At 53.3% G+C, this 26,004-nt stretch overlaps 1 protein-coding gene across 9 annotated transcripts in view; it reads left to right on the forward strand.

The window, feature by feature from the left end:
* DENND2B (DENN domain containing 2B) overlaps positions 1 to 26,004 on the forward strand; it is a 155,680-nt gene that overhangs the window by 124,458 nt on the left and 5,218 nt on the right. For 8 of the 9 annotated variants that reach the window (XM_060159724.1, XM_060159725.1, XM_060159728.1 and 5 more), the window contains 11 exons: positions 198 to 334; positions 8,071 to 8,222; positions 10,113 to 10,328; positions 11,323 to 11,419; positions 12,041 to 12,085; positions 13,093 to 13,277; positions 14,364 to 14,473; positions 14,665 to 14,734; positions 17,532 to 17,609; positions 18,150 to 18,290; positions 22,013 to 22,161. In XM_060159724.1, coding sequence (XP_060015707.1) covers positions 198 to 334; positions 8,071 to 8,222; positions 10,113 to 10,328; positions 11,323 to 11,419; positions 12,041 to 12,085; positions 13,093 to 13,277; positions 14,364 to 14,473; positions 14,665 to 14,734; positions 17,532 to 17,609; positions 18,150 to 18,290; positions 22,013 to 22,161 — 1,380 coding nt within the window. The remainder of the gene's footprint in view (positions 1 to 197; positions 335 to 8,070; positions 8,223 to 10,112; positions 10,329 to 11,322; positions 11,420 to 12,040; positions 12,086 to 13,092; positions 13,278 to 14,363; positions 14,474 to 14,664; positions 14,735 to 17,531; positions 17,610 to 18,149; positions 18,291 to 22,012; positions 22,162 to 26,004) is intronic. The other variant, XM_060159730.1, reaches the window with a different exon arrangement.

A 26,004-nucleotide genomic window follows, 5' to 3' on the forward strand; every position in this document is an offset into this window, starting at 1 on the left:
CAGGCACCAGGGCTGGGGCCTTTCAGACCATCTGTCTCTTCATCTGGATGGCAAGTTTGGACCCATCTTGATGCTTTGCTCGGTAGCTGGTTTTGTGAGGAGGACCTCCGGTCTTTGCTCTCGCCCTCAGCCATTCCCCACCAGGGCAGCAGGAGTCGGGTTCCGCCGGAATGACTCAAACTCTTTGTTATCCACAGAAAATCCTTTGAGTTTGAGGATGCATCCAGTCTCCAGTCCCTGTACCCTTCTTCTCCCACTGAGAATGGTACTGAGAGCCAACCCAAGTTTGGATCCAAAAGCACTTTAGAAGAGAATGCCTATGAAGATATTGTGGGTAAGCAGGGGTAGAGTGGGGGGCTGGCTCGTCTGTGGTGCTGCAAAAGAATGGCTACAGGAGGGGCACTTCCAGGTTCCACTTCATTCGCTGTGGGCAGACCTGGCCCAGCTTCTGGAACTTCTTCAGGAAACGGGCATCAGAGAAAGCAGCTTAAAAGACTGAGCAGCTAAGAGATTAAAGCCTGGCCTTGAATGAATTGGAACCCAAAGGGCTTCTGGGACCACAAGAAGGGGGAAACCACATCATCCCTTCCTTTTATTTTCGAAAGGCTTTGGAGTCCAACAGGTGCCCTTTCTTAGCTTGTGTATCCTTAGGCAAATCACTTAACTTTTTTGAAACCTTTTCTCTTATGAAATGGTGATGATGATATTTTGATGGTAACAACAACAATAATAATAGTAATAACACTTCACAGGATTATTGTTAGGATTAAATGAGATAAAATATATATCAAAGTACCTAGCACAATGCCTGGTCCTTAATATGTATCTCTCCTACTCTTCCCTTAAAGTAAGTGGTGTCAAGAACTGTGAAAGTATCTGAGATTTCACTCTGCTTGCAAGCTAACAAGTCTAGCCTGCCCCAGTTCACAGATGCTGGCAGAAGACACAGACGCTTAGATCACAGACAAAGGACTTTGTTACTCATGGCACAGCAGGCCACGTGACCTTGATGTTCACATGGGTTCCCCTTGCTCCCCAGTCCCATGCGGCAGTGGGGAGGAGGTCCAGGTAGAGGCTGCACACGTGGTGGGTCTGCAGCCCAGCTGAGGAACCTCAAGCTTAAGAAACCCCAAGCTTTTCAAGGGGCTGCTAGCAAACCTTTGCCCCATGAGGAGACTTATCCTTTTCATTCTGGTCAGCAAACAAATCTGCCTCTGCCCTGCAAGGAGACATGTCTTCCAAGGCTGTTTGCTCTATAAACATCTTTGAAAAGATAGTCTGGAACCATTAATTCCTCTTGCTCAGAAGGTCAGAAATGTAGGACACTGTGGAGAACGGCCCTCCAACAACTGGGAGGATGTTGCGTTGGCAAATTTGTGTTTGAGCAACAGCAAAAGGCTAGTTGTCTAGGCTGGGTTGGGTTTATTTTTGGCTTTTATTTTAATTCTGGCCTCATTCTCTTCAGTGGGGGCTTCAGTTTTGTTCAAGTAAAGCGTGTGTCTCAGCGTAGGTCTCTGAAGAGAAAGGAAGGTCAAGTGCCCTTGCCCTTGACCACTCCCGCCCTTGTCTCTGTCTCTGTGTTATCTCTGCCTTAGGCCGGGGTGGGGGGCTGAAGGACATAGTCTTAGTGAGTGAACATGATACAGAGAGGAGTGGCCCTAGTGGAGAACCCTCCAGATAAGACTGTGGGATCTTCGGAAGAGAGGGTCCTCTATTCCCTCATTTGATGGGAGCCATCGGTCTCCCAGTTTTCTCCGTACAACTTGCTGGGCCAGGATTTCTGGGAAGCCAGCAGCAGTGCTCAGGTCCACACAGGCACTGCTTTCCCAGGATGGGAGTGTATAGCATGTAGCCGTCCGAAATTCGGTCATATCAGAAGGACTGTGGGAACGAGATTCTCCAGAACAGCAAATGGGTTTGGGGAGGGAGGCCTCTTCCTTTACTACTGGGAAAAAGCTTTGTACACACGGTCGCCCAGAGCTGAGGTCCAGAGCTGTGGGGATCAGGGGCACAGCCCCATCTGCCTCCCAGCCCTGAGCAGGGTACAAGTCTGTTTCCTCTAGTTTGAGAGGAATTGTCATGTGTCGTTGCTGCCCAGGGCCCTTGGGAGCACCCAGTGTGGCTGCCGCAGGGGACAGGGCAGACTCCAGTTTTCAGCTGCCCCCCTGCTCAGGATCCAGGCGCTGCCAACCCTGGGGCCTCGCTGGCCTCTCTTCTCTGAGGAGGCTTTGCAGCCTTTCTGTGCTGCCCGGGGATCTCATGCAGGGGAATGTTCTTGCATCAGCTGAGCTGGAATAGAGAAAGGGCTGCTTCAACCATTTCTCCCTGTCCAGAGGAACGGGGAGGCAAGTGTGTCTGAGCCTCACTCAGTGGAGGGGGCTTGCGGCCACTGCGAGATGTTGCTCAAGGAGGCAAGAAGATAGAGGAGCAGCTTGCATGCTTCTTAGCTGGACGAGCCAGAAGCTAGGGGCGAGGGCTGGTATGAGGTGAGGTTGGGACTGGGGCATGTTCCTTAGCTGCTCCACTAGCTTCTGGGTCTTTGGAGCGTTGTGTAGAGAGTGGGGGAAGAGGGATGGGGAGGAGGGAGGAGGGAGGGCACCTGGGTGTTTTGCGTCGCCCTTGTGGTGTGAGGGTAGGGTGGGTTTCAGCGTCTCCGGTTGTTCAGTGCCCTGGGCACGTTTTCCTCCTTCAGTATCCCCATAGCAGCCCCGCCTGAACTTCTCGACCTGACCAGGGAGGCCAGAGGGAAATACAAGGGAGAATCTCTCTCTTTCTTTCAGATTCTGGTTGACTTACCCTTTCTCCTTCCCTGGCGACAGGCCCAAGAATTTGGACCCACACCCTTAAAGGCTTTGGTGGGGGGCCCTTGTTGCTGAACTCTGAATGTCACTTTCACTTTTGCCTCCCACTGACCAGTGCCTGACTTCTTGGGAGCCTTCTCTGTCTTCTTGGCCCAGCCTGTGCTCTGCGAGGCTGAGGTGTTCGGGTTTGGACTATCCAGCTCTTTCTTGTGCTGCCTCCCTTGCCCAGGACCAGACGGAGCTTTGTTCTGGGGGTGTGATAATCGGGTTGTGGCGGGAGGTGGGCACGGGCCAGAGCTCCCGTGCTGAGTCTTTGTCTCGGGGACCAGCCCATTGGTCTGGAGTTCCGTGTCTGTAAGAGGCTGAGGGCCAGCTGGCCCAGAGACTAACACGTCTTCTCCGTGAGCCCTGGACCTGAACGAGGGGCCCTGGGGAGTGTGCTAGCCTCCTGCCCATACCAGGCATGACACCTTGGGAACTGGGGTGAAATACTCCAAAACAGGCTGAGGTTATCTTGCTAATTTGCAATAGAGTGGTTCAGAAATAAAGTTACTGCCATGTTGCTTCGTGGGGCTGGTTAATTCTCGCCTGTCCAATTTGACATCTGCCTCTGGAAGACGCTGCTATCCTACAAAGCCTTATAATCGTTTGCGTTCTGAGCCTGACAGTTAAAAATGCACCCAAGGAAGCAGCTTATTAGAGAGTTATGTGGAGTGGCCTCGGCGCCTGACCAAGGAGCCTGGGCTGCATTCCTGCAGAGATTCCCACTCCCCTCAGCTAGCTGGGGCTGAGGGAGAGTTTCCAGGAACTTGAGCGGGGTGGGAGCTGGGGACAGAGCCAGTCAGCCTTACTGCAAAGCTTTTTGAGCCTCTGCCTTCTTCTCTCATTTGTCCCAAGGCTGGGAAACAGAGACATCTAACAGCATAGAGGCTGCCACCCAGAGGTGCGGTCCAGGGAACGGTGCCCGGGCAGTTGGTAAATGTTGTCCAGCCTCGGAGGGTGGTAACAACTGGCCCCTTAGAGCTCCCCATCTGATGTGCTATGTATTGTCGCGGGAGTTGGGCCCCTAATCTGGCCCTGTCTCCACTGTGCGAGGGAGGGGAGGAGGCTGAGAACCAGGAGAAACAGCTGGTTGGAAGCAGGAGGGGGCTGGGGAGGGAATCTGCAGACCCACGGCCCTAGCCATGGGTGTGGTCTGGGAAGCTTAAGATTCCGTTTGGGGAAATTCTCAGTGCTTGTGCACAGACACACCCCTTCTCTAACTGGTTCTTCCAGTTGTGCGTTTGTTGGGGGGTGGGGTGCTTGGCACCTGTGGTTAGTGACCAAAGGAGAAGTGGGGAGGAGTGGGGGCAGGGCTAGGTGGAACTGGGTTCTTCCTTCAAGAGGATCCATGTGATAAGTCTGGGCTCTGACCAGCGCCTTTAAAAGAGTGCAAAGCAGAAATTCTTGGCGATGCCCCTGTCCCTTGTCTCATCAGCAAAGCTGGGAAAGGTTGAGACCTCTGGCTTCCACAGCTGGGCTTGATGAGATGGAGCTGCTCAGGCCAGGCCTCGGGGGAGGAGGGCCTACCTCTTCTCTCTCTCCAAGGGCAGCGTGGAGCACCCTCGAGGAAGCTGCGTGGGCAAGAATGCAGGTGAAAGCCTTGAGGTCTGCCAGGCTTCCGGTCTCCCATCCATGTCCCTGCCAAAGCTTCCCCAGGTTTCTCCCCTCGGCTCCAGCTTCTTCTGCTTCGCTGTGGCTCTGCTCCTCCAGAGACGGTTCCGAGCCCGGCTCTCCAGCCCTCCTCCTCTCCCAGCTCTGAGCCATTGCTTTGGGGTTGATTTGCTCTCAGCAGACTCCGTTTAGTGGCTCTAGGCCTCGGGGACTGCTTGGTCTCTGCACATCCCCATCCCCTGGGCACCCTTACTCCCTGGACAGATGGCTGGGAGTGTCTCCGTGAGGCAGCTCCAGAAGGGTAGTCAGAACAGTCCAGGAAGCTGAGAGTAATAGGTGAACGGGGGCTGTGAAGGGCCCAAGCTAAGGCTGGGAGGCAGGGCTTGGGCCAGGGCCAGCCGTCATTTCCTGGAGAAATGATTAGTGGCCTGGTTATATCAGAGAGGATGTTAACCTTGCTGGAGAAGAAAGAGGCTGACGTTAGGGCTGAACAGTCGGGAGGAGCAGGCGTTTAAGGCTTTCCTGAAATTTAGTTTCCAGAGGCAATACTGGGCTTGAGACCCTGGTGTTCCCAACTGTTCTCAGGTCCCAGGTTATCACTGATGTGCGTCTATTACTTCCCTGGGCCTCAGTCTCCTACATCTATTTCTTGGAGCTTTGGATTTTTTTTTTTTAACTTAAAAAAAAAAATTCTTATTTATTTTTTGGCTGTGTTGGGTGTTTGCTGCTGCGCACGGGCTTTCTCTAGTTGCGACAAGCGGGGGCTACTCTTTGTTGCGGTGCGCGGGCTTCTCATCGTGGTGGCTTCTCTGGTTGCGGAGCACAGGTTCTAGGCGTGCGGGCTTCAGTAGTTGTGGCACGCAGGCTCCGTAGTTGTGGCTCGCGGGCTCTAGAGCGCAGGCTCAGTAGTTGTAGCGCACGGGCTTAGTTGCTCCGTGGCATGTGGGATCTTCTCGGACCAGGGATCGAACCCGGGTCGCCTGCATTGGCAGGTGGACTCCTAACCACTGCTCCACCAGGGAAGTCCGGAGCTTTGGATTTTATATTAATGTTCACAGCTTTGATTGTGGGGAAAGAAAGAAGGGAGAGAAGAGAAGGAGTGAAGGAGGGAGGAAAAGAGGGTTTGCCTTGGGACTCACGTCATGGCACTCAGAAGCTAGGAAGTTTAGAAACATCTATCTAAAGCAGTGGTTCTTAATGGGGTGAGTGGGAATGGGGGCACAGTTTCGTCCACCCATCCACTCATCCACCTTTCCTTTCTTCCTCCCTTCCTTTCCTTTCCTCCTTCCTTCCTTCCTTCCTTCCATCGTCCATCTGTCCACCCATCCACACATCATCCATTTAGCCACCCATCTGCTCAGGGGACATTTGACAGTGTCTGGAGACATTTTTTTGTTTGTAACAACTGAGGGGATGCTACTGTCATCTGTCTAGTGGATTGAGGCCAGGGTTGTTACTAAACATCCTACAGATGCACAGGATAGTCCACCACCACAAGAATTATCCAGCACCAAGTGTCAGTAGTTTGGAGCAACTCTTCTAAAGGAGTTGAGACAGAGTCATCCTGTAGGTTGGGGCATGATGATAAGGACTCTGGCTGGTCATCCAGCCCAAAGCAGTTTAGATTTGATGAGCCTGGAATAAATGTTCTTCCTGACCCCTTTAGCTCTGTCCTGCTTCACAGGATCAGGAAGACTGTGTCCTGGCTTTCTCCAGTCCTTGGTCCCCCAACCTCACTGCTGTAGGATATATGTTGGAGAGGGACCAAGACATACAGAGTCTATCCTGATTCCTCCCAAAGTGCCCACAGTGGGGTAGGCTGGAGAAAACATGCAGGGGATGCCAGGTTTCATATTTGGCTTCTGGAGGCAGGGTTGCTGGGCCAGCTCTGCTTAGTCAGGGCTCTGGAATGGAGACAAGTCATTTTCATAGCATGACTGTGTTACAGGAAAACGTCTGTTCAATTGCTGGGGACTCTGCTGATGTTGGGAATCACTTAATTCAGTCCCAAATCCTTCCTTGACCCATCTTTGACTCATAAGTTTACAGAGATTTGTATTGCTCCCATGGCAGTCTAATTAGCTGTGACCGAAATCCCCCCTTCACAGCCCCCCCCATCCCTCCCCCTACACCTCTGTAAAGGCATTTTCTAAGTTCATGGTGGTTTTCCATGATAGTAATAAGTAGATACCACAACGGGGGGAGATCTTGGTTTTGGAAATGGAAAAATCTGAAAGGAGCATGTAGGGATTTGGTTTTTCTCCTGTGTCCTATCCTAGGAAAGCTTACACACCCAGTGGCCTTTGTGTCTAGTCTATGGCTCTTTCTTCTGTCTGCTCCCTGAGAAGTGACGTCTGAACTCCTCTATGGTGGGAGGCACGGGCAGGCATCCCTGGGGCTCAGTGATCACCCAAGCTCAATCCCGCTGCTGATTGGAGAAGCTGGAGTGAGCCCTGCTAGCAGCTTCCTGTGTGCCACCTCCAGCAAAGCCGCATTCTGGCCACTAGTACCTGCGTCCCAAACAGTGGCCTTGATACCGAGGGGAGGCTAAGGAAAGACAAGACAAAGGGCAGTAGAGGGCAGTATTTCCTCACAGTCCCCGTGGACCTTGTCACCACTGTGATTCTGCTGCACGACTGTGATTCCAGGACTGACCCTGCTCATGATATTATTATATTTTAGAAAAGTCCAGGTATATGTTGGCAGGAAAGGGGCAGGAGGGCATGGCTTGTGGGAAGGCATTTCTCTTCAAGGGCAGGGACTATGCTTTGGACTTTGAGTGCCAATACAGTGCCTACTGCCAGGGGTTTTAGAATTGAGTCCTGAGAAGAGAAACAAGAACTCCCCACCAACCCCACCCCTCCAGCCCAAACTCCTTTCAAGCCTTTCACATCTCCCATGTGTCATAGCAGGAGAGTTTATTCCAAAAGGGGATTGCTGACCATTGTCTTCTTGCTGAGGTCTGTGGTGGAGGAAGTGGAGTGACGCTGTAGTCAGAGCGGTTCATTGAACAAATAATACTGAGCGCTCACCACTTCGGTGTACCAGGCAAAAGCCCTGTCCTGAGAGAGCTGTGGCACAGCGTACAGGCAGGAGGGAGGGCTGGTGAAGCCCGGCACCCTAGAGTTCGCAGCGCCCCTCCATGCCCATCTCCAGAAGTGGTCCTCAGGGAGCAGTGGGTGAAGGGACAGCCGTGTGACCTCTGAAAGCCTTTTCTACCTTGAACTGTATATCTCTGGGGCTTTCGCAGCAAAGGGACTGGAGCCAAGGAGAGACGCCTGGCGTTGGCTTTGTCCTCTGGCTGGGCACAGGCATGGGTGGCTGAGCCAGTCTTGTGCAGTCCCTGAATTTACAAAGCAGAGGCCAGGCAAGGCTGAGCTGAACTGGAGGTGGGGGGTTCAGCTTCTGGACTTGGAGCCAGCATCTGTTTGTAGCCTCCCCACTGCAGACGGGCAGCTGCATGACTCATGAGCTGAAGGGCCAGGCAGAAGCCACTCTCTTTGGCTCACAGGAATTCTGCTTGTTTATTTGTGTGTGTGTGTGTGTGTGTGTGTGTGTGTGTGTGCGTGTTTCCTTCTTGCCTTCTCCCCCTTCTCTAACTTTTCCTCCTCTGCAGGAGATCTGCCCAAGGAGAATCCGTATGAGGATGTGGACTTAAAGAGCCGAAGAGCAGGACGAAAATCCCAGCAACTGTCTGAGAACTCCTTGGACTCTTTGCACAGGATGTGGAGTCCTCAGGACAGGAAGTACAACAACCCACCCGCTCAGGTAACAGCAGCCCTGACTTGGGCCTGGAGGGTCAGCACGAGGCGTGGGCCAGCTTCCACTCAGGCTTTTTGCCTCACTAGTGCTAGGCGAAGGTGACGTCAGGGAAGAGCTCTGCACTCAGGGACTTCTGCCGTGTCGATATGCTTGTGGCCAATCGAGATGTGCTCTTAGGGGCACCCTGTCCCACCTTCTTCCCCTCACTGCTTGAGCTCTGAGCTGCAAAACTAAGGCAGGAGCCCCTGTCGTCTCCTGTCTAATCATTATTTCTCCTCCCCTTCCTGGAAACAGGAAGACAGGGCCCAGGTTGGAGTCTTGGTATTCTGCAGCTCTGGCAGAACTGATCTCAGCACTGGCATTTAGGGGCCAGGCGTAGGCCCAAGAACCTGATTTGGAGAACTAGACAGGTGTCTCCAGGACCTGGAACCACTCCCACTGAATAAATGGTTGAATGGATGAATCTCCGAGGAATGGACTGATAGAGGCAGAATGAGAAGAAAGGTGAAGAGTTGAAGGAAGCTCTTAGACTATAGCTCATTCTGGCCTTGTCCACGGTGGACAGGAGGCAGGAGAATAGAGATCCTATCTTGGACCTACCCAAGCAACTCTAACTCTCCTAGACTTTTTTTTTTTTAAATAAATTTTATTTATTTATTTATTCATCTATCTATCTATTTATTTATTTTTGGCTGTGTTAGGTCTTCATTGCTACGCGCAGGCTTTCTCTAGTTGCGGCGAGTGGGGGCTACTCTCCGTCGCAGTGCGCAGGCTTCTCATCGCAGTGGCTTTTCTTGTTGCAGAGCACGGGCTCTAGGTGCACGGGCTTCAGTAGTTGTGGCACATGGGCTCAGTAGTTGTGGCGCACGGGCTTAATTGCTCCACGGCATGTGGAATCTTCCCGGACCAGGGCTCGAACTCGTGTCCCCTGCATTGGCAGGCGGATTCTTAACCACTGCGCCACTAGGGAAGCCCCTCTCCTAGATATTTTATAACACTGGCTAGAGAATATAAAAATTATTTCTTCTGGCTTTGGAATGATGTGACTTTTTATAAAAGACTTACCTCTCTAATGTGCTCTGTTCAAATAAGCTTCCGTTGAATTTGTATTTCCAGACTGATTGGGTGGGAAGGGGAAATTGGGGGATGGGAGGGAAGGAGGACTTGCTGAAGAGTGATGAGAGGCAATGCCACATCCAGACGGCAGGTGGAAGGCATGCCAAGTTTGCGGGGGTGCTGGCTTTTTGGTGGTGAGCCGGATCCGCCAAGAGTAAGGTGCCCTGTGCTGAAGGGTGTCAGTCTAGACAGAGGGAGGCAGAAAGTAGATCCAGGCAGGGATGGGAGCAGCCCAGGACCATGTAGGTGAGGGAGCCACTGGCTCCGAGGCCTGCCTTGCCAGGCTTTGGTGGTCAGAGCCCTGTATTCTCCCTGGAAGAAGTGAGCAGGGCTGGGTTGACATGTAGATTCTGGCCTCTGCTAGAGAAGCCTTTTAGGACTAACTCAGGGGCTGAGTGGGGGAGACTGGCTCCGTCGACCACACCCAGTAATGAGCAGAGTCTAAGCCGTGTCCCAGAGCTCAGGAGGGGCCCGCAGATTTCTCACTTGGTCTTCTTTTTCCACTCAGATAGACAGCCCAGTTTTCTTAGTCTCTGCTTTCTTTTTTCTGGAAGAAGTAGTTAAGCTTCCTTTGTGGAAGCAAGTATTGAATCTAGCCCTGAGCTGCTGATCAGCAGCTGAGCTCTTAAAAGAGGAAACCCTAGTAGATGGAAATTCCAGGTGGGATTTGGAGGAGTCTGGGATGCCAGCCTGTGGCTTCTCTGTCCAGGTCCCAGCAGACAGGTGCCAGCCAAGGCATCTGTGCTGAGTCCTTCTCCCATGTCCCCTCTCCCATGCCAGCTCTCCCTGAAACCCGGCAGCCAGTCCCTACGCAGTGGGAACTGGTCAGAAAGGAAGAGCCACCGGCTGCCACGATTACCCAAGAGGCACAGCCATGACGACATGCTGCTGCTGGCTCAGTTGAGCCTGCCATCTTCACCCTCCAGCCTCAATGAGGACAGCCTCAGCACCACGAGTGAACTGCTGTCCAGCCGCCGGGCCCGCCGCATTCCCAAGGTAGCCTCCCCAGCTGGAGCTGGCTGGGGCTGGGCAGGTGGGCAGGCAGGCAGTGGCTCTTTTCTCCTCCCCCCTCCCCCCCCCCTCCCTCCCTCCCTTCCTCCCTTCCTCCCTTCCTTCCTTCCTTCCCTCCCTCCCTCCCTCCCTCCCTAATCTGGGCCTGCTTCCTCAATTCTCCTGAAATCAATTTCAGGTCCAGGCACTGGCCTTTCTTTTTCATCTGGCTAATTTCCTTTTCTTATCAATAAAGATGCCCTAAGTGATTAATGCTGTGCAGATGTTAGGGGAAAACAGGCTAGCCTGGCCCCCAGGGAGTACTCTACGCCACTGGGTGGATGGAAACAGTCCTTAAGAAGCTCCCCATTAGTGAGTGTGGGGTGCACGAAGTCTCTGTGTATGCAGAGACATATCCAGGCTTTGAAGGACATAGGACCCAAACATGGGTCTTCCTTTCTATAACTCTCAGAATTGAGAGTTTTCAGCAATGATTTGCACACATAGATAGCCAGGCCCAAATCCCCAGCCCAAAGCAGCAGGATTTAGCCAAGTGGTATTTTTAGCCTGCAAACAATGCTTGGGTATATTGGGAATTTAGCTCCTTCCTGCCAGGGCCCCAGGTTGTAGCCCAGAGGAGAAAGGCTCAATCCTTGTTCCTGTTATTGCCTCTGAGCAGCTCTTTGTCTCACTTGGTTCAGGGACTCTTGAGACCCAGGAGCTCCCATCCTGTCTAGTTTGATCACAGTTCCTTCCTCTGGGGAGCTAAGTGTAAAGTCCTTGTCTTGGGGGCAGGAGACCACTAAGGGGACAAGTAGATGGGGAGCCACCAGTCTTCCCTTGGGGCCAGTGCAGGAGGGAGACCAGTACTGGGCCCATTGCGGAGAGGGCAGAAGGCTTGTACCAGTAAGGGAATGGACGGCCTCTGTAAATCAGCCTTCTGAGGAGCCGGGGCAGTTGGTGTTAGGGTTGCCTCACCCTCCCTGCTTTTCTCACCCAGCTTGTCCAAAGAATTAACTCCATCTACAATGCCAAGCGGGGAAAGAAGAGGTTAAAAAAGCTGTCCATGTCCAGCATTGAGACATCATCACTGAGAGGTAGGCCTGGATGCCTGAGCTGGCTCAGGTTTCTGGGGCCCTTGGGCATTAGAAGTGGGGAGAGGCATGGACTAGCCTCAGTTTACCCTTCCATGGGGCAATCGTGGGATCCTCCTGTCTTCTAGGAGGGTAGAGCCTTGTGAAAAAGTGGCCACATAGGAGGGGAGGGCCAAAGAGGGAAGAAAGCCTTGGGAAGGGTTAGTGCAGACTTTGGGCTGTGAGGCCCTGAATAGGAAAGTGGGTGTGGGAATCTGCATCTGGCAAAAGGAAAGGCCAGACTTACTGAGCACTGTGGTCTGTTTCCCATTTCAAATCTTGGCCTCCTGGAGGCAAGACCCTTGTGTTCCAGGCTGATAGGCCTCTCTGCTGGCTCAGCCTCCAACTTCGGCCCTCAGCTTGCCCCGAACCAGGACTGGGTGGATAGGGGTTTGGATATAGATTAGCACCTGCAGTTTGAGCTCTGAGGGACCCTGGCCCCGGGCCACGCAGCACCTGGCCAGGGGCCCACTGGAGCCCAGACGAGGTACATCCCTCATGAGAAGAGCTGGGTGGGGGGCACAGAAAACATTTGCTGTGGGGCAATGGCTCAGCAAGCATGCACTCTGCTCTTAACTTTTCTAGATGAGAATAGTGAGAGCGAGAGCGACTCCGACGACAGGTTCAAAGGTGAGGCATGGCTCCCCAAGAGCATGGACCCCTTTCCTGCCCTGGCTGTGGGGAATCAGCCTTCCCTTATCTGCACATGCAGTTCCAATATCCCAGAGTGGCCCCATTTGGAGAGGCGATGGCAGGCAGGATACGAGGCCAACAGAGCAAGGAGCTCTAGGGGAGTCCATTCCTACAGTCATGGAGCTCGACCCTGAGAGATTAAATGCAACCATCTCCTTTTCCCAAATTTAAGGCTGGTGACCCTGCCTTACTTTCCCAAGCTGTTGTCCATGAAAATTGGGTGCTAGGTTTGCCTGGTAAGTTTTGTGAATCTGGAGAGTCAGAGATGGGTTCAATAGGTTACAAGTACCTCTTCTGGTTGTAAGAAGTGTGCCAAAGTCTGAGGAAACTGGTACTCTGGAGGCCCTGAGGCCACTCATCTTCCCTCTCCCTAGAGAGGAGAGCTACCACCTCCCTGGAAAGGTTCTGGGACCTTCATGTTCCAGGGGGCCTTGGGCAGACCTCTGTTCCTTCTCTACTGGGAAGCCCTGCCTAGACCTTCCTGGATGATTAAAGTATGTGGGAACTAGCTCCCTCCTTCCCTCCTCTGCTGGTCCCCCAGGCAAGTGGGCAAGTGGACTTTGTGCCTGGGGACAGGGAAAAAGGGTCCAAGTCCAAGGACTGATAGGGGCCCTAGGGTGAAGGCTTCGTGGATGTTCATATCTTCTAGTCCTGTTGGCACAGGGGCAGGGGTGGCTGGGTGCCATTGATGCATCCCTGGATGTGCCTGGCTCAGGCAGTCTGTTGGCCCCAGCTCAGCCTCCAGAGGCTCCAGGACACCCTGACTGTGTCAGGGCAGACAGGCTACACACCTTGCTCCTGCCACTTCTCCCCCAGACCTCGTTGTGTCAGGCCGTCAGACTAGGCTCCTGCACTTAGAGGTGACCCCTGGGGATGGAGCCCTGAGCGTGGGGTGGAGGGGGCTAACGTGGGGGTCTCGTCCTTGACGTGTGACCTGCCCCCAGCCCACACGCAGCGCCTGGTCCACATCCAGTCCATGCTGAAGCGCGCACCCAGCTACCGGACCCTGGAGCTGGAGCTGCTCGAGTGGCAGGAACGGGAGCTGTTCGAGTGCTTCGTGGTGGTGTCGCTCAAGAGGAAGCCATCCCGAAACACGTACCTCCCTGAGGTCTCCTACCAGTTTCCCAAGGTGAGGCCGCCTCCCTCCTTCCCTGCCCCTTCCTCTGCCTCCTCCTTTCTGCCTGGCCCATCTGGGGAAGAAGAGAGATCCTGTTCCTGCCTTAGCAACTCACCTCACTGCACTAGCCCTGAGCGTGTCTGCCTGTAGCCGGGAGGGAGGAGAGGGGGTGGGTTTGGGCCAGTGAGTATTCGGAGGATGAGGGCGGAGAGAACACCCCCCAGCGTGCCTAGAATGAGATCCACGTTGTTTCCAGGACTTCAAGGGTCCTGAGGAAGGGCCCCCAGCTACTTCTCCTACCTTATTACTTTTCTTTTCTCTTTTTTAACCACTTTATTGAGATACAATTCACATACTATATAATTCACCTGTTTAAAGCATACAATTCAATAACTTTTAGTATAGTCACAGTTATGTGATCAATTTTAGAACATTTTCATCACCCTCAAAAGAAACCCTGTACCCATTAGCACTCACTCCCCATTTCCCCCATGTACCTGAGCTCTTACCACTCCTTCCCTGCTTGCCCCCAGCCAGCCCGCCTGGCCTCCTTTCTCTTCCTGTAACACTCCGGCCCTTTCTCTCTGCCATTGCCTCTGCCGGGAATCTTCTTTCCCCAGCTCTTCACTTGGCTGCTGGCTCTTTCTCATTCTTCATTCTCCGATCAAATAGGAGATCTTTCTAGACACTCTAAAGTAGCCCCACCCACCCACTTATCTCTGTCATATCGCCCTGTGTATTTCCTTTGTGGCACCCTCTGAAATTTTGTTGTCGATTGTCTCACTCTGCTGACCAGAATGCACAGGGACAGGGACCTTGTCCGCTTGGTTTTCTATTGGTAGCCCAGCACATGCCAGGTGCCACATAGAAAGTGCCAGTTTGGCATATACTGAATGAATAAATGATGACTCAGCCCACACCCGGACCTCTCTGTGAGAAATGGGAGTGGGGTCAGGGTAGGGTTGCTGAGAAGCATGCCAGTTGGGCAAGTGCCACCTAGGACTCTCGGGGGAGGAGATATTTGTCAGCTACCCCCCACCAGTCCCAAGTTCCACGTCTTCTCTTATCTCTCTCTCCCCATATTCCTCTTCCTTGCAGCTGGACCGACCCACCAAGCAGATGCGGGAGGCAGAAGAGAGGCTCAAGGCCATTCCCCAGTTTTGCTTCCCTGATGCCAAGGACTGGCTTCCTGTGTCAGAGTACAGCAGGTGAGGCCTGGTCTAGCATAGCCTCCTTTACCCCCATAACAGTGGGCAGCTGACTCTGGCCCACCCTAGTCCCAGCCTCCTCTCCTACCGCAGCCTGGTCTTTCACCCCCTTCCTGGGCGGTCCCTCTTCTTGGGGGCTGTTTCCTGGGTCCTCTGATATTTCCCTGATGCCAGACTTCTCCCTGTTCCAGTGAGACGTTCTCTTTCATGCTGACTGGGGAGGATGGCAGCAGACGCTTTGGCTACTGCAGGCGCTTACTAGTAAGTAGGGCCATTCGGTCCTCAGGGACTGGGCCACAGTGTTTGTATGTGTGTACGCTCTTCTTTAACTTGAGCTGGTAGAAACTCAAGTTGTTCTATGTTCTGCTTCCTTGTATGCTGCCTGAGGACGGACGGACGGACGGACACACACACACACACACGCACGCACACACTCCACGAAGCACTCCCTGGGATGGCAGGACTTAAAGTTCCCCTCTGATTGGGCCCCAGGATCTAAGATAATCTACAATAAGGGAAGAGATTGGATCACTTTCTACTGGGCTGTCATATGTTTTTAGCTCTTCTGTACTTTTTCTTTTTGTTCATTTACTTTGGGCTTACAGGCTCAGATTGCTGATCCTGATTGCAGGATCACATCAACCCAGCAGTATGTGTGTGTGCATCAGATTGGGGTGGAGGACAACCTTCCTCACCCCCATACCTGGACAACCTCATGTGCATCCTGTCCATGGTCTGGTAGGGCTGGAGGCTGAGCAGGGACAGAGCAGTACCTTCTGTGGGATTCTGGGAGAGATGCCCTGAACTCAAGGGAAAGGGAGGGTTTTGAAAATATAAGCCATGTTGTAGAGAGAGAAGCACTACACCATCCCTCTTCTCATTAGTCCTGGGAAATAGATTGAGGTAAAGGTAAAGAGAGTCCTGTCACACACTCCCCTGGGGCTCACCAGGGGTATTGTTGACAGAGTTTCAGGGTTCCCAGGCCTTAGTGGGAGAAGGGGCAGATGAGGGGGATCTTCGGCAAAGGTGATGCATAGCAGGGACTCCAGGTGAAGGGTTCTGGGCTGTTCATTCATTCATTCAGAAACATGTAGCATACACCTGCTGAGGGTTAGGCAGCATACGCTAAAGGCACATAAAGATGAGTTAGACATGGCACCTATCTTCAAGGAACGTTAGATAGTCCAGTAGAGGAGGTAGGACTTTCAATGTAGAAGGCAGGGCAAAGGGAATGAACTGTGATTTGGGATCTGTTTATGTTCCAGGCTAGATGCTTTAAGTATGTCATTTTCTTTATTACTCATAATAGCCCATGAGGCATTGGGTTGGCCAAAAAGTTGGTTTGGGTTTTTCCATAGCATCGTATGGAAAAACCCAAACCAACTTTTTGGCCAACCCAGTATTATTATATATGTTCTTTAGATTAAGAAACCGAGACTCAGAGGTAGAATGACTTGCCTAGGGTCATACAGCCAATCAGGGCCAGAGCCAGGTTGACTCCAAGTCCTTTAACACCAAGTCTGGTATCCTGGATCACCCCAAAGGGTAGTCTGGGGAGAAGGAGTACTTGGAGATAGAATGCCTGGTGAGTGGGGCTAAGGGAAGGTAGAGCAGTACAGATGCCAGGTGGGGAGCCAGGCAGCTTTACCTGGGCCTGGGGGGGTGGGTAGCATTCCAAAGGCTGCCTTTGCAGGAGCAGAGATGGAGCAGAACTGCTCCTTTGCAGTGGGCCTGCTGCCCCCAGGGAAGAGCATGTTTGTCCTGGCGTGCTCAGAGAGGGCCTGGGCTGGGTCCCTGCCAAGGGGGCTGGCACTAGCTCGGCATTCCTGCAGATTGGACACAATGATTCTAACCCAAATCCCACATACTTGTTTTAATCACTTGGGGCTTTAGGGGAGGCGGGGGAGAGAGAAGAAGAGAGGAGTGAGTTTCAGGCCTAATATGGACAAAAACAGATTCTGCCTTCTCTTTAGATCTGTGACGTGTGGCCAGCAGGTTTGGAGACTGAAATAGCCCATCTGCATTTGCTTAGCAGCCTGCATGAGGGGCCAGCACCTGCTGCTCTGCTCCCTCCCCGCTCGGCCTTGCTGGGCACTCCAGGCCTCTGAGCCAGAGGCAGCCACAGAGCCCTGCCAGCCCCTGGCTGGAGAAGTCAACTCCTGTGGACTCACTCCAGCCTGCATTTGGGGGCTCCAGGCCTGGGGAGCTCTCAGTGCACATCTCCTTCAGCTGCCTACCTTTTAAATCCCCCTTTTACTTTGTTCTCCTCTACTCTGTACATGCCTCTGCCCAGTCTCTTTGTGTTTCTTTCCCTTCCTTTCTGTCAGAAGGCAGCATACTTTAGAGGTAATACAGCAAATCAGAGGCAGAAACAGACTCCTGGTTCCATGACTTCTATACATGACCTTGGACAATGGCTTAATAATTTTGAGCTCAGTTTCCTCATCAATAAAAGGGGGATAATAATGCCTATCTAACAAGTTTTTGGAAAGTTCCAAGCCCAGGACTCGGATACGGTAAATATTCAATAAATAGTAGTTTGCTTCTCTTATCTGGTGTCAGTTTGCTTTCCTAGAATGGGGATGGATCAAGGAAGGGAGAAAAGAGCAACTGAGAACAGGAATGTTTTGCAGAATGTCCCCTCTGGGAGGCAGAAGACCGCCTGGCTTGCTCCTAAGGATGTACACAAGTCCCTCCCTTACCACTGGGGGCCTGGGGATTTAGGGATATAAATCCACAATCACCCTATAGCCTCTGCCCAACCGCTTTGTCCTTTGCCAGCCCCCTTCAGTGTCTTCCTGGGGGGGAAGGGCGGAGCCTGTGTAGAGCTTGGCAGGAGTCTGGTACCTTGAGCTGGAAGGCCCAGCAGAGGCTGAAGCCTGCCCCCAAAGAGTGACAGCCCTTTCCTTGGGGGCCTGGTTGAGTAGAGGTTTAGAAGAGGCCCAGAGTCTTCACTAGAAGACTGGTGCTTCGTCCTCAGTTCCCAAGGAAAAGGAGTCAGATATAGTAACCATGCGTCCTCTGTGTCTGTGTCTCTCTCCTCCTTGTCCTGGCCCAGCCAAGTGGGAAGGGGCCTCGGTTGCCAGAGGTGTACTGTGTCATCAGCCGCCTTGGCTGCTTCGGCTTGTTTTCCAAGGTAAGAGGGCTCTGGCTTACTTCCCTCCCCCTTCCCCCAGCTGACAGCTCCCGTAGGAGTATCTGCATGTGGCTTAGATGAGAAAACCACCTGTCTGTGTGTGAGAGGGTGAGAGAAGGCGAGAATGCAAGGGCAAGTGCAAGCGAGCTCTCCGACTCCCTCCCCATATACCAGCTCCTGCACCGGCAGTGTCTGCTAATGTCACAGCTCACCCTGGGCCGTGGGCGGAGCTGAGTCCTTGGGGACAGAGACCCTGGGGGAAGCCAAGTGCCCAGGAACCCGACCTCAAGTGGTATTTCCTTTGCCCAGCTACTCAGATCTTGGAGTCTGAGGCAAGGACTAGTTAGGGAGTAGAGCCGACACCGAGTGGCCAGGGAGACGGGAAGGGTAGGGTATGAAGCTCCTGGCGAGATAGTCCATCATCTCCCAGCTTTCGGCCCGGGCTGGTCAGATGCCGGGCTGCCCTCTTCTCTGCCCAGGAGGTAGGGGAGGGTGGCGCCCTGACACCCTTCCTCTTTGGGCTGCTGGCGGTGGGCACAGGTCCTAGATGAGGTGGAGCGCCGGCGTGGGATCTCCGCCGCTTTGGTCTATCCCTTCATGAGAAGTCTCATGGAATCACCCTTCCCTGCCCCAGGGAAGACCATCAAAGTGAAGACATTCCTGCCGGGGGCTGGCAATGAGGTAGGGATTTCTGCTGCCTCTTCTCTCAGACCACGGACTGGGGCTGGCGTGGGACCTGCTGGGCCAAGGCTCAGTCTCTGGGGGTGCCGAGCACGGCCCCTTCCTTGCTCAGCACATTTGCACACCTCACCAACAGGGACTAAAAAGAGTGAATGACAGAACTGTAATCGTTGCTCAACTCTCTGCAGCTTCTAGGGGCCTTCCCTGACCTGTTTGGACTAAACTGCAGGCCACCTTTTATTCATTCATCAAATGTTGACAGAATATGTGCTCTCTCACAGTCAGGGTTCCTGCAGACCTTGAGGCAGAGTCATATAGTTAAAGAGGGGCACAGCTTGGTCCTTGTGGAGTTCATAGTCTAGTGGGAGAGACGGACACTAAATAAATACTTGTACATAGAAACAGATAACCCCTAAAAGTGTTAGGTGCCAAGTGAAAGCACAGAGTGAGAGTGTGTAACGGGATGTGCTTTAGATTAGGGGCCAGGAAAGCCCTCCTCTGAGGAAATGACATTTTACTGGGGACCCAAGGTGAGTAGAGTCAACCAGATGAAGTGGGAGGAGGGAGACTAAAAGAGAAGGGTATGGGCGGGAGAGGATTATTCCAGGTAGAGGGACAGCATGTAAAAGCAAAAGTTGGGAAAGTGTGGACGCTTGCCAAGGAACAGGGTAAAAAGGCCAGGATGGTTGAAAAAGGGAGTGAGCAGGGTGGATAGACAGCAGGGCCAAATCACAAGGTACCTGTAGGCCAAGTTCAGGGTTTGGAATGTCTCTAAAGCAGGGTTATGAGATCCGAGATGTGATTTTAAAAGCTCACTCTGGCTGCTGTGTAGATTATGGACTGGAGTGAAAACAGGGAGACCAGCTTGGATATGTTGCAGTAGTACAGGCAAGAGATGATCGGAGTTTGGATTAAGGTGTGGACGAAAAGGTGAAGAGAATAGATGGACTGGAGATGTGCCTTAGAATTAGGGTCAATAGCACATTGTGTTTGATTGGAAATAGGGAATAGTGTTGGGGAGATTTGAAGGCGAATTCCCAGTTTTCTGGCTTGAGCAACAGGTCAGCGGATGGAGCACCTGAGGGAGGTTTGTGAGGTGGAAGAGCTTGACTCCGTGCACATTACATTCACGATGCCTGCGAGACACCCCGGAGAAGATGTTTAGTAGCAAACAGTGTAGACAGGGACGAGAAGATAGTCCCGAGGGCCTCCAGCATTTAGAGGGCCTGCAGCAGAGGAGCAGCAGACCTGAAAACTAAGACAGGAGGAGTCCCAGGAAGCCAAGGAAGGGGCCCTCTCAAGAAAGGAAGGAGGGCTCAGGCGAGGTCAGGATGAGGTGTGGCGGGACGCCTTGAGTTTCAGAAACGGGGGCGGTCAGGGGGCCGAGAAGCTTGAGTAGAGAGAGTTGAGAAGTGAATGGGGTTGAGAAGGGGGACTAGCCTGTAGAGACAGCTTTTAAGAGGTTTGGCTGTGGGGAGAAATGGGGAAGGGGCAGTGGTTGAAGGGTAACGTGGAGCCAGGGGAGAGTCTGTTGAAGGTGGTTGTCTGGGTGCTGGTGGGAGTGGCCCATCGGAGGAAGAGGTTAAAGCAGCAGCAGAGGGAAGGGACAGTCAGACTGTCAGTGAGAAGGCAGGGCGGTGGGATCCAGGGAGAGACTGGCTTTTCAGGAGAGAAGGGCACTTCCTTGTGTAACAGCAAGGAAGGGCCATGGCTTGTAGATTCTGGATTCTCATCTGATGGCTGCAGTTTTCTCACAATGGAAAAGAAGGTCATCCTCCGAGAGTGAGAGGTGGATGTTGGGTTTGAGGAGAGGGAAGAAGAAATAACTTAGTTGCTGCAGGGAGTGGAGACGGTCTGACTAAAGAAACATTGGGTTTGCTGGGAGTGGCGAATGCCATTTAAGGCCTTTCTTGTAGCATCTTTTCTCCCATGCTCTTTTGGAGGGACTTCCTGCTTCATGCATGACCTGGGGGCAGGACCACCGACCCTACCCTGAGAGCCCAGTAGCATGCCTGGGAGTCAGTCCTTCAGGATGGGGCCCAGCCCGCGCACCAGCCTCGTCTCAACGCTCTGACTTGACTCGCTTACTGTCCCTGAACCCTGCTTCCTTTTGCCTAGTAGACACTTCCCTTCTTCTCTCCTTGGACAACCAAGTTAAGCATCTTGTGCTCTGAGCTGCTGCCCTGACCTCTCAGCCCTCTCAGCGCCCTGTGCAGATGTTAATGACGCCTTTCCCCTATCCTGACACGTAGCTGGTGGGCTGTGATGGTTTAGGCTCATTCAGCCTCACTGGACTGTGATCTCCTTGAGGGCAGGTGAATGAAGAGAGCCCCAGCTCCTGTGAGCTTCCTGTGTGAACTCTCACCCCTGGAGGAGCCCGGACCCTCGGGGTAGTAGGAGTGGGGCGCTGACCGCATGCAGGCTCTCAGGAGGGAGGCCTGGGGGAGCTTCACTGTGACTTCTTCCAGGTGGGGCAAGGGCAGGAGGGGTGCAGAGGCCTCTGGCGTGATTGTGGTAAGGGATCCCTTCAGCGCACGTTCACTGAGCACTTTGGGTGTACCCCACATCCTGCTAATCACTGGGCCTTCTGGGGCTTCGCCATCCGGTGGGAGAGACAGAGTGTAAACAGAACCCTATAAAAGAGACACATCCTTAGGGCAACTTGTGCCCATGTTGCTGCTTCCCTTGGGCCCAGAGGGATGACTACTGAACTAGGAGTTAGAGCTTCACTTGTTTAGACTCTGAGGAACAAATGAGATAAGGCAGGGTGAAGCCTCTTGAGGAGGGCTCTGATACCATAGGGCTAAAAGAGGGCATGCGTCTTCCCTCCTGGCTCTCAGGAGACCTACACATCTGTGCTGCCCACATACGCTGAGGAAGCGAGGGGAAGCCTAGGCAGGCCCGGGTGAGAGCTGCTTTGGCCTGGCCTGAGCGTCAGCACTTCCTGTTGCTCTCATTGCCAGGGTCAGTTGCCACCCTCCACCCTCATGACTGCCCCCAGGGAAGTGGTCCCTGCGCCACAGCACCAACCTTCAGAGTGGCCTTGCAACCTCTCCGGAGGGAAGATTGCTAGGTCTGGCCCTGATAAAGAGAGTCCTGCTTCCTGGCAAGGTTGTGGAATGGCCAGCTTGTGTTTCCCTTGTCCCTGGCACAGGGATTAGACAAGCCAATAGAGATAGAGGCCAGGACAGAGCCTCTGGAAGGAAACTCTTCCTAGCAGGAAAGGGAGGGGGCATGGCAACAAGGACACTGGCACTGTCTGTCCAGAGATGGGTGAGCAGAGCCGCGCGGAGGGGCAGCGATCAGCTGTGGAGCTGGGCAGCGCAGAGCCAAGTCCTTTCCTTGGGGAGACGGGCAGGAGGGCAGGGAGGGCAGTGCAGATGAAGCTGTGTGGCTCCCTGCCTCCCTCATCTGTAAGAGCAGCCAGCTCTCCTCCCCCCTTTCCTGAGAGCCTGGCACATGGCTCTCCAGCTCCTTCCTTCCAGAGCCTCCCCCATGTTCAGTTAGCCCTGTTGCCCACAGGCTGGGCGTCTGAGTACTGTGGGGGCAGAGCTGTGGTCTGAGTGGAGGAGGAGACTGGGTCTTACTACACAGTGGGGTGGGTTAGAGGCCTTGGGAAAGCAGGTGGGAAGGGGAGCCAGCTTCCGGTCGCTTTGTGTATGACCCAGGAGTGGCACCCACCTGATCTGGCTTGCCCCACTTGCCCCACTGTTCTCCTGCAGGTGTTAGAGCTGCGGCGGCCCATGGATTCCCGGCTGGAGCATGTGGACTTCGAGTGCCTTTTTACCTGCCTCAGTGTGCGCCAGCTTATCCGAATCTTTGCCTCACTGCTGCTGGAGCGCCGCGTCATTTTTGTAGCAGATAAGCTCAGGTAGGGCCCAGCAGGTGAGGTGAAGAAGGGGGGGAGGCACATCCACTAATTGATCCAATGTGATTTACGAGCCCTAGTATATGCCAGCCAGTCGTATTTGTGCATAGAGTGTGTGTGTATGTGTATGTGTGCGTCTGTGTGTGGTGAGAAAAAGATCAAATGGAGAGGAAAGGTTAGCAGACCCGGGCAGAGAGGATGACTGAGGGAGCAGGGCTTGCGAGCACACAAGATGGCAGGGTTGAGAACCCAATGGAGGACTTGGCTGGAGGGAAAAAGACAGACGCTGCTGCTTTTGCAACGGCCAAGATTGTAGAGGTACAAATCTATTTATGTGGAGGAAGGAAGTAAGAAAGTAAGATTTCTAGCTGATGGCCACATTTCCTCTGGAGGGGGAGGCAAGGCCACCTCTGTGGGATGCTGAATTATAAGAGAGTGATGAACTTTAGGAAGAGCCACAGTGAGGAAGGGGCAAGGGCATGACTAGGGATAGTATGAGGGGTGCTGAGCCATCCAGTGAGGGGGCCAGTGAGGGTGTCACCTGGAGAAGGCAACTGGATGGAGTGACCCAGGGCCAGGCATGTGGGGATTTGCAGAGAAGGACCAGGTGAGGGTCTTGAGAGTGCTGGGGAGGAGAGTGGTTGTAGGGAGGTTGGCCAAACTAGGAAAGGGAGAAAGAAGCCCAGGGACTGGAGAGGTCATTGAGGCAGGGGAGCTGGATTAAGAAGAATAAGAAAAGAGCTGAACAGATCACAAGTCTTAGTCTGAAATGTTGGCATTTATGATTTTTAGAGGCAGAGGAGGTCCAGATGGTTGTGGCCATGGGAGGGGGCGGCAGAAACGTCACTGGACATGAGGTGTTCTGGAAGAGGCCGAGCTCTTCTAGGCAGCCAAGGTTTTTTTTTCCTCTTTAAAAGAGCGTCTTAGGGCTTCCCTGGTGGCGCAGTGGTTGAGAGTCCACCTGCCGATGCAGGGGACACGGGTTCGTGCCCCCGTCCGGGAAGATCCCACATGCTGCAGAGCGGCTGGGCCCGTGAGCCATGGCCACTGAGCCTGCGCGTCCGGAGCCTGTGGTCCGCAACAGGAGAGGCCACAACAGTGAGAGGCCCGCGTACCGCAAAAAAAAAAAAAAAAAAAAAAAAAGAGCGTCTTAGTCCATTCAGGCTGCTATAACAAAATACCACAGACTGGGTAGCTTATAAACAACAGAAATTTATTTCTCACAGTTCTGGAGGCTGGAAGTCCAAGATCAGGGTGCCAGCCTGGTCACATTCTGGTCAGGGCCTTCTTCCTAGTTCATAGCTGTTGGCGTCTCTCTGTGTCCTCACATGCTGGAAGGGGGGTTCTTTTTTTATAAGAACACTGATCCCATTCATGAGGTCTCTCATGACCTAAGCACCTCCCAAAGGCCCTATGTCCTAATATCATCATATTTGGGGGTTAGGATTTCAACAAAGAATTTGGGGGGACACAAACATTCAGACCATAGCAAAGGGTATATGTAGGGGATGGGACAGGCAGGGAAAGGATGAGATCTCGGCAACACATTGTATAATTTTTCGTCAAAGAACCCATCACGGGGGGCAATAGTTTCTTTAGAGTGGTGGAATTAATTTAGCCATTTAGACGTTTATTAAGCTATGTGCCATAACGTACGCTAGGCGCTGATATGAGAGGCAGAAAAGAAGAATCCTCGTCCTGGTTTGTCCCCAATAAGCCCAGGATCCCTGGGGTCTTTCTTTTGTGTGCATGAGAGGGTCATGAGGAAATGGACTCCCAAATGCCCTCACAGGGCATTGGCGCAGGAACTCAGGGCCACCCTCAGCCCAGAAGAAGTAAAGAGGAGGAAAACCCAGAGCTTCTGGCTTTTCCAGAGAGAGCCAGGTTTAGAAAAGAAGATTGCCCTCCACTTCCCGTCACAGCCTCAGTGTTTCTGTACACCACAGTTCTGTGTGTGTCATGGGCCCATCAGGCCTTGTGAAGGGACCGAGCCGGCAACCGGAACTAGCCAGCTATGGCAGCTCCCTGGGGCCCCGTCTGTGCCTTTCTGCCATCCGTGTTCACTGTCTGCCAGCAAAGCCCCCGCTACCCAGCTGTGAGGCTCTGGTCTGGTCAGACCTTGATGCCCCTAGCAGAGCCTGGACCCCAAGGTTTCTTTTCTTGAAAGTTCCACTCCCTTACCCAGGACAGAGCCTCCTCTTGGCCACCCCCGTGGCCCTCAGCCTGGCTCCAACAGGGCTGTGAATACAGTGATTGTTTCCTGTGGCTTCAGCTGCCTCTGAACACACTCCTGGACCATCTGGGGAGGAAAATACCCCAGGGCCCTGATCTGGCCTGGCTCAGCATTCAAGTCCTGCCAATCTTGGGTCTTAGAAAAGATGTCTTCCCTGCTTGGGGTCTGCCTCTGACTGAAAAGGGGCAGAATAGGCAGCCCAGTGAGGGCACACAGGCCTGGACTGGGGTCAAGGCTCAGTAAGTCCAGCCAACTCTCGTTCCGTTGCTCACCTTTTAGGTTTTCCACAAGTCCTTGGTCCCTCTGGCCTACGGAGGGGTGTGTGTGTGTGTGTGTGTGTGTGTGTGTGTGTGTGTGTGTGTGTGTGTGTGTGTGTGTGTGTGTGTGTGTGTGTGTGTGTGTGTGTGTGTGTGTGTGTGTGTGTGTGTGTGTGTGTGTGTGTGTGTGTGTGTGTCTGTGTGTGTCTGTGTGTGTCTGTGTGTGTGTGTGTCTGTGTGTGTGTGTCTGTGTGTGTGTGTCTGTGTGTGTAGGTGCGTGCCCTAAGGGTTGTACAAGCCTTCTGCCTCCCAAGTCCCAGGCCCACTGTTCCTTTGACCCTGGACAGCCCCTTTCCAGATCTTTTTCAGATGGCTGTCCTTGGGGTGTGGGGAGCTGCTGTCCTTAGGGGAAGGACTCTCAGGGCCAGGATACCTGTGTCTCTGCCTCAAGGCCCAGCAGTATTTTAGTCGTCCATGGGGTGGTAGGACAGCCAAGCAAGGCACTGGCTGCCAAAACGCTTGTGAACGTCCCCCGAGGTCCTTCTGGAAAGGAGGGGTTGTTTCTGTCATGGATTGGAACCATGTTCTCTGACTGGTGGGCATTAGTCATGAAAGGGTGAGAATCCCTGTTGGAGCTGATCAAGTGGAGCCCAGGGCTTTCATAGCTAATAGGTGGGGCCAATAGATGCGGAGAGACAGGGCGGGAAAGGCAGGCTTGAGAAGGAACTTGACTCTGGGCCTCTGTCTCCTCATATGTAATATGGCCCTTAGGGGAGTGCTTTCGACTCCTTTCCTGACGGGTGGATGGTTAAAGCCGGGTGTGTCTCCTGTGTTGACTGGTGACCCATACTGTCCCTCAGCACTCACTTCTGTGCCTTCTAGTTAGCATCGGGGAGATCCTCCTTCCAGTCTCCCACTGGTCATTCTGCCTGGCCACCCAGCCCTGTGGTGCTGGAGGCCTGGAGCCCCCCTCTAGGCCAAGAGAAGGATGGCCCCACTGAGGCCTCTGGCTATGTCCTGGAGCATGAGAGGACAGGGGGGGTGGTTAAGAATGGTGCCAGCCTCACCTCAGTCAGTGGTCCTCAGTCAGACCACTTTTTCCAATTAGGAGAAGGAGGAATGGATAGAGAAGAAGAATGGTAGAAGTAACACTGGGCTGGGAGACAGGAGAACTGGTTGTGTCCCAGGTGTGCCACTTATGACCAGACTGACCCTGGGCATCAATGGCCCCAGCTGTAAAATGTGGACCTGATAAGATGACCTTCCAGCTGTAGGACCTTCCAGCTCTTACTATGAATTTGTGATCAGCCCTTGCTCAGGTTACCTTTGTACTCCCTGGCCTGAGCTGATACTCCC

The sequence above is a fragment of the Lagenorhynchus albirostris genome, chromosome 9, assembly GCF_949774975.1.
Source record: "Lagenorhynchus albirostris chromosome 9, mLagAlb1.1, whole genome shotgun sequence".
NCBI lineage: Eukaryota > Metazoa > Chordata > Mammalia > Artiodactyla > Delphinidae > Lagenorhynchus > Lagenorhynchus albirostris.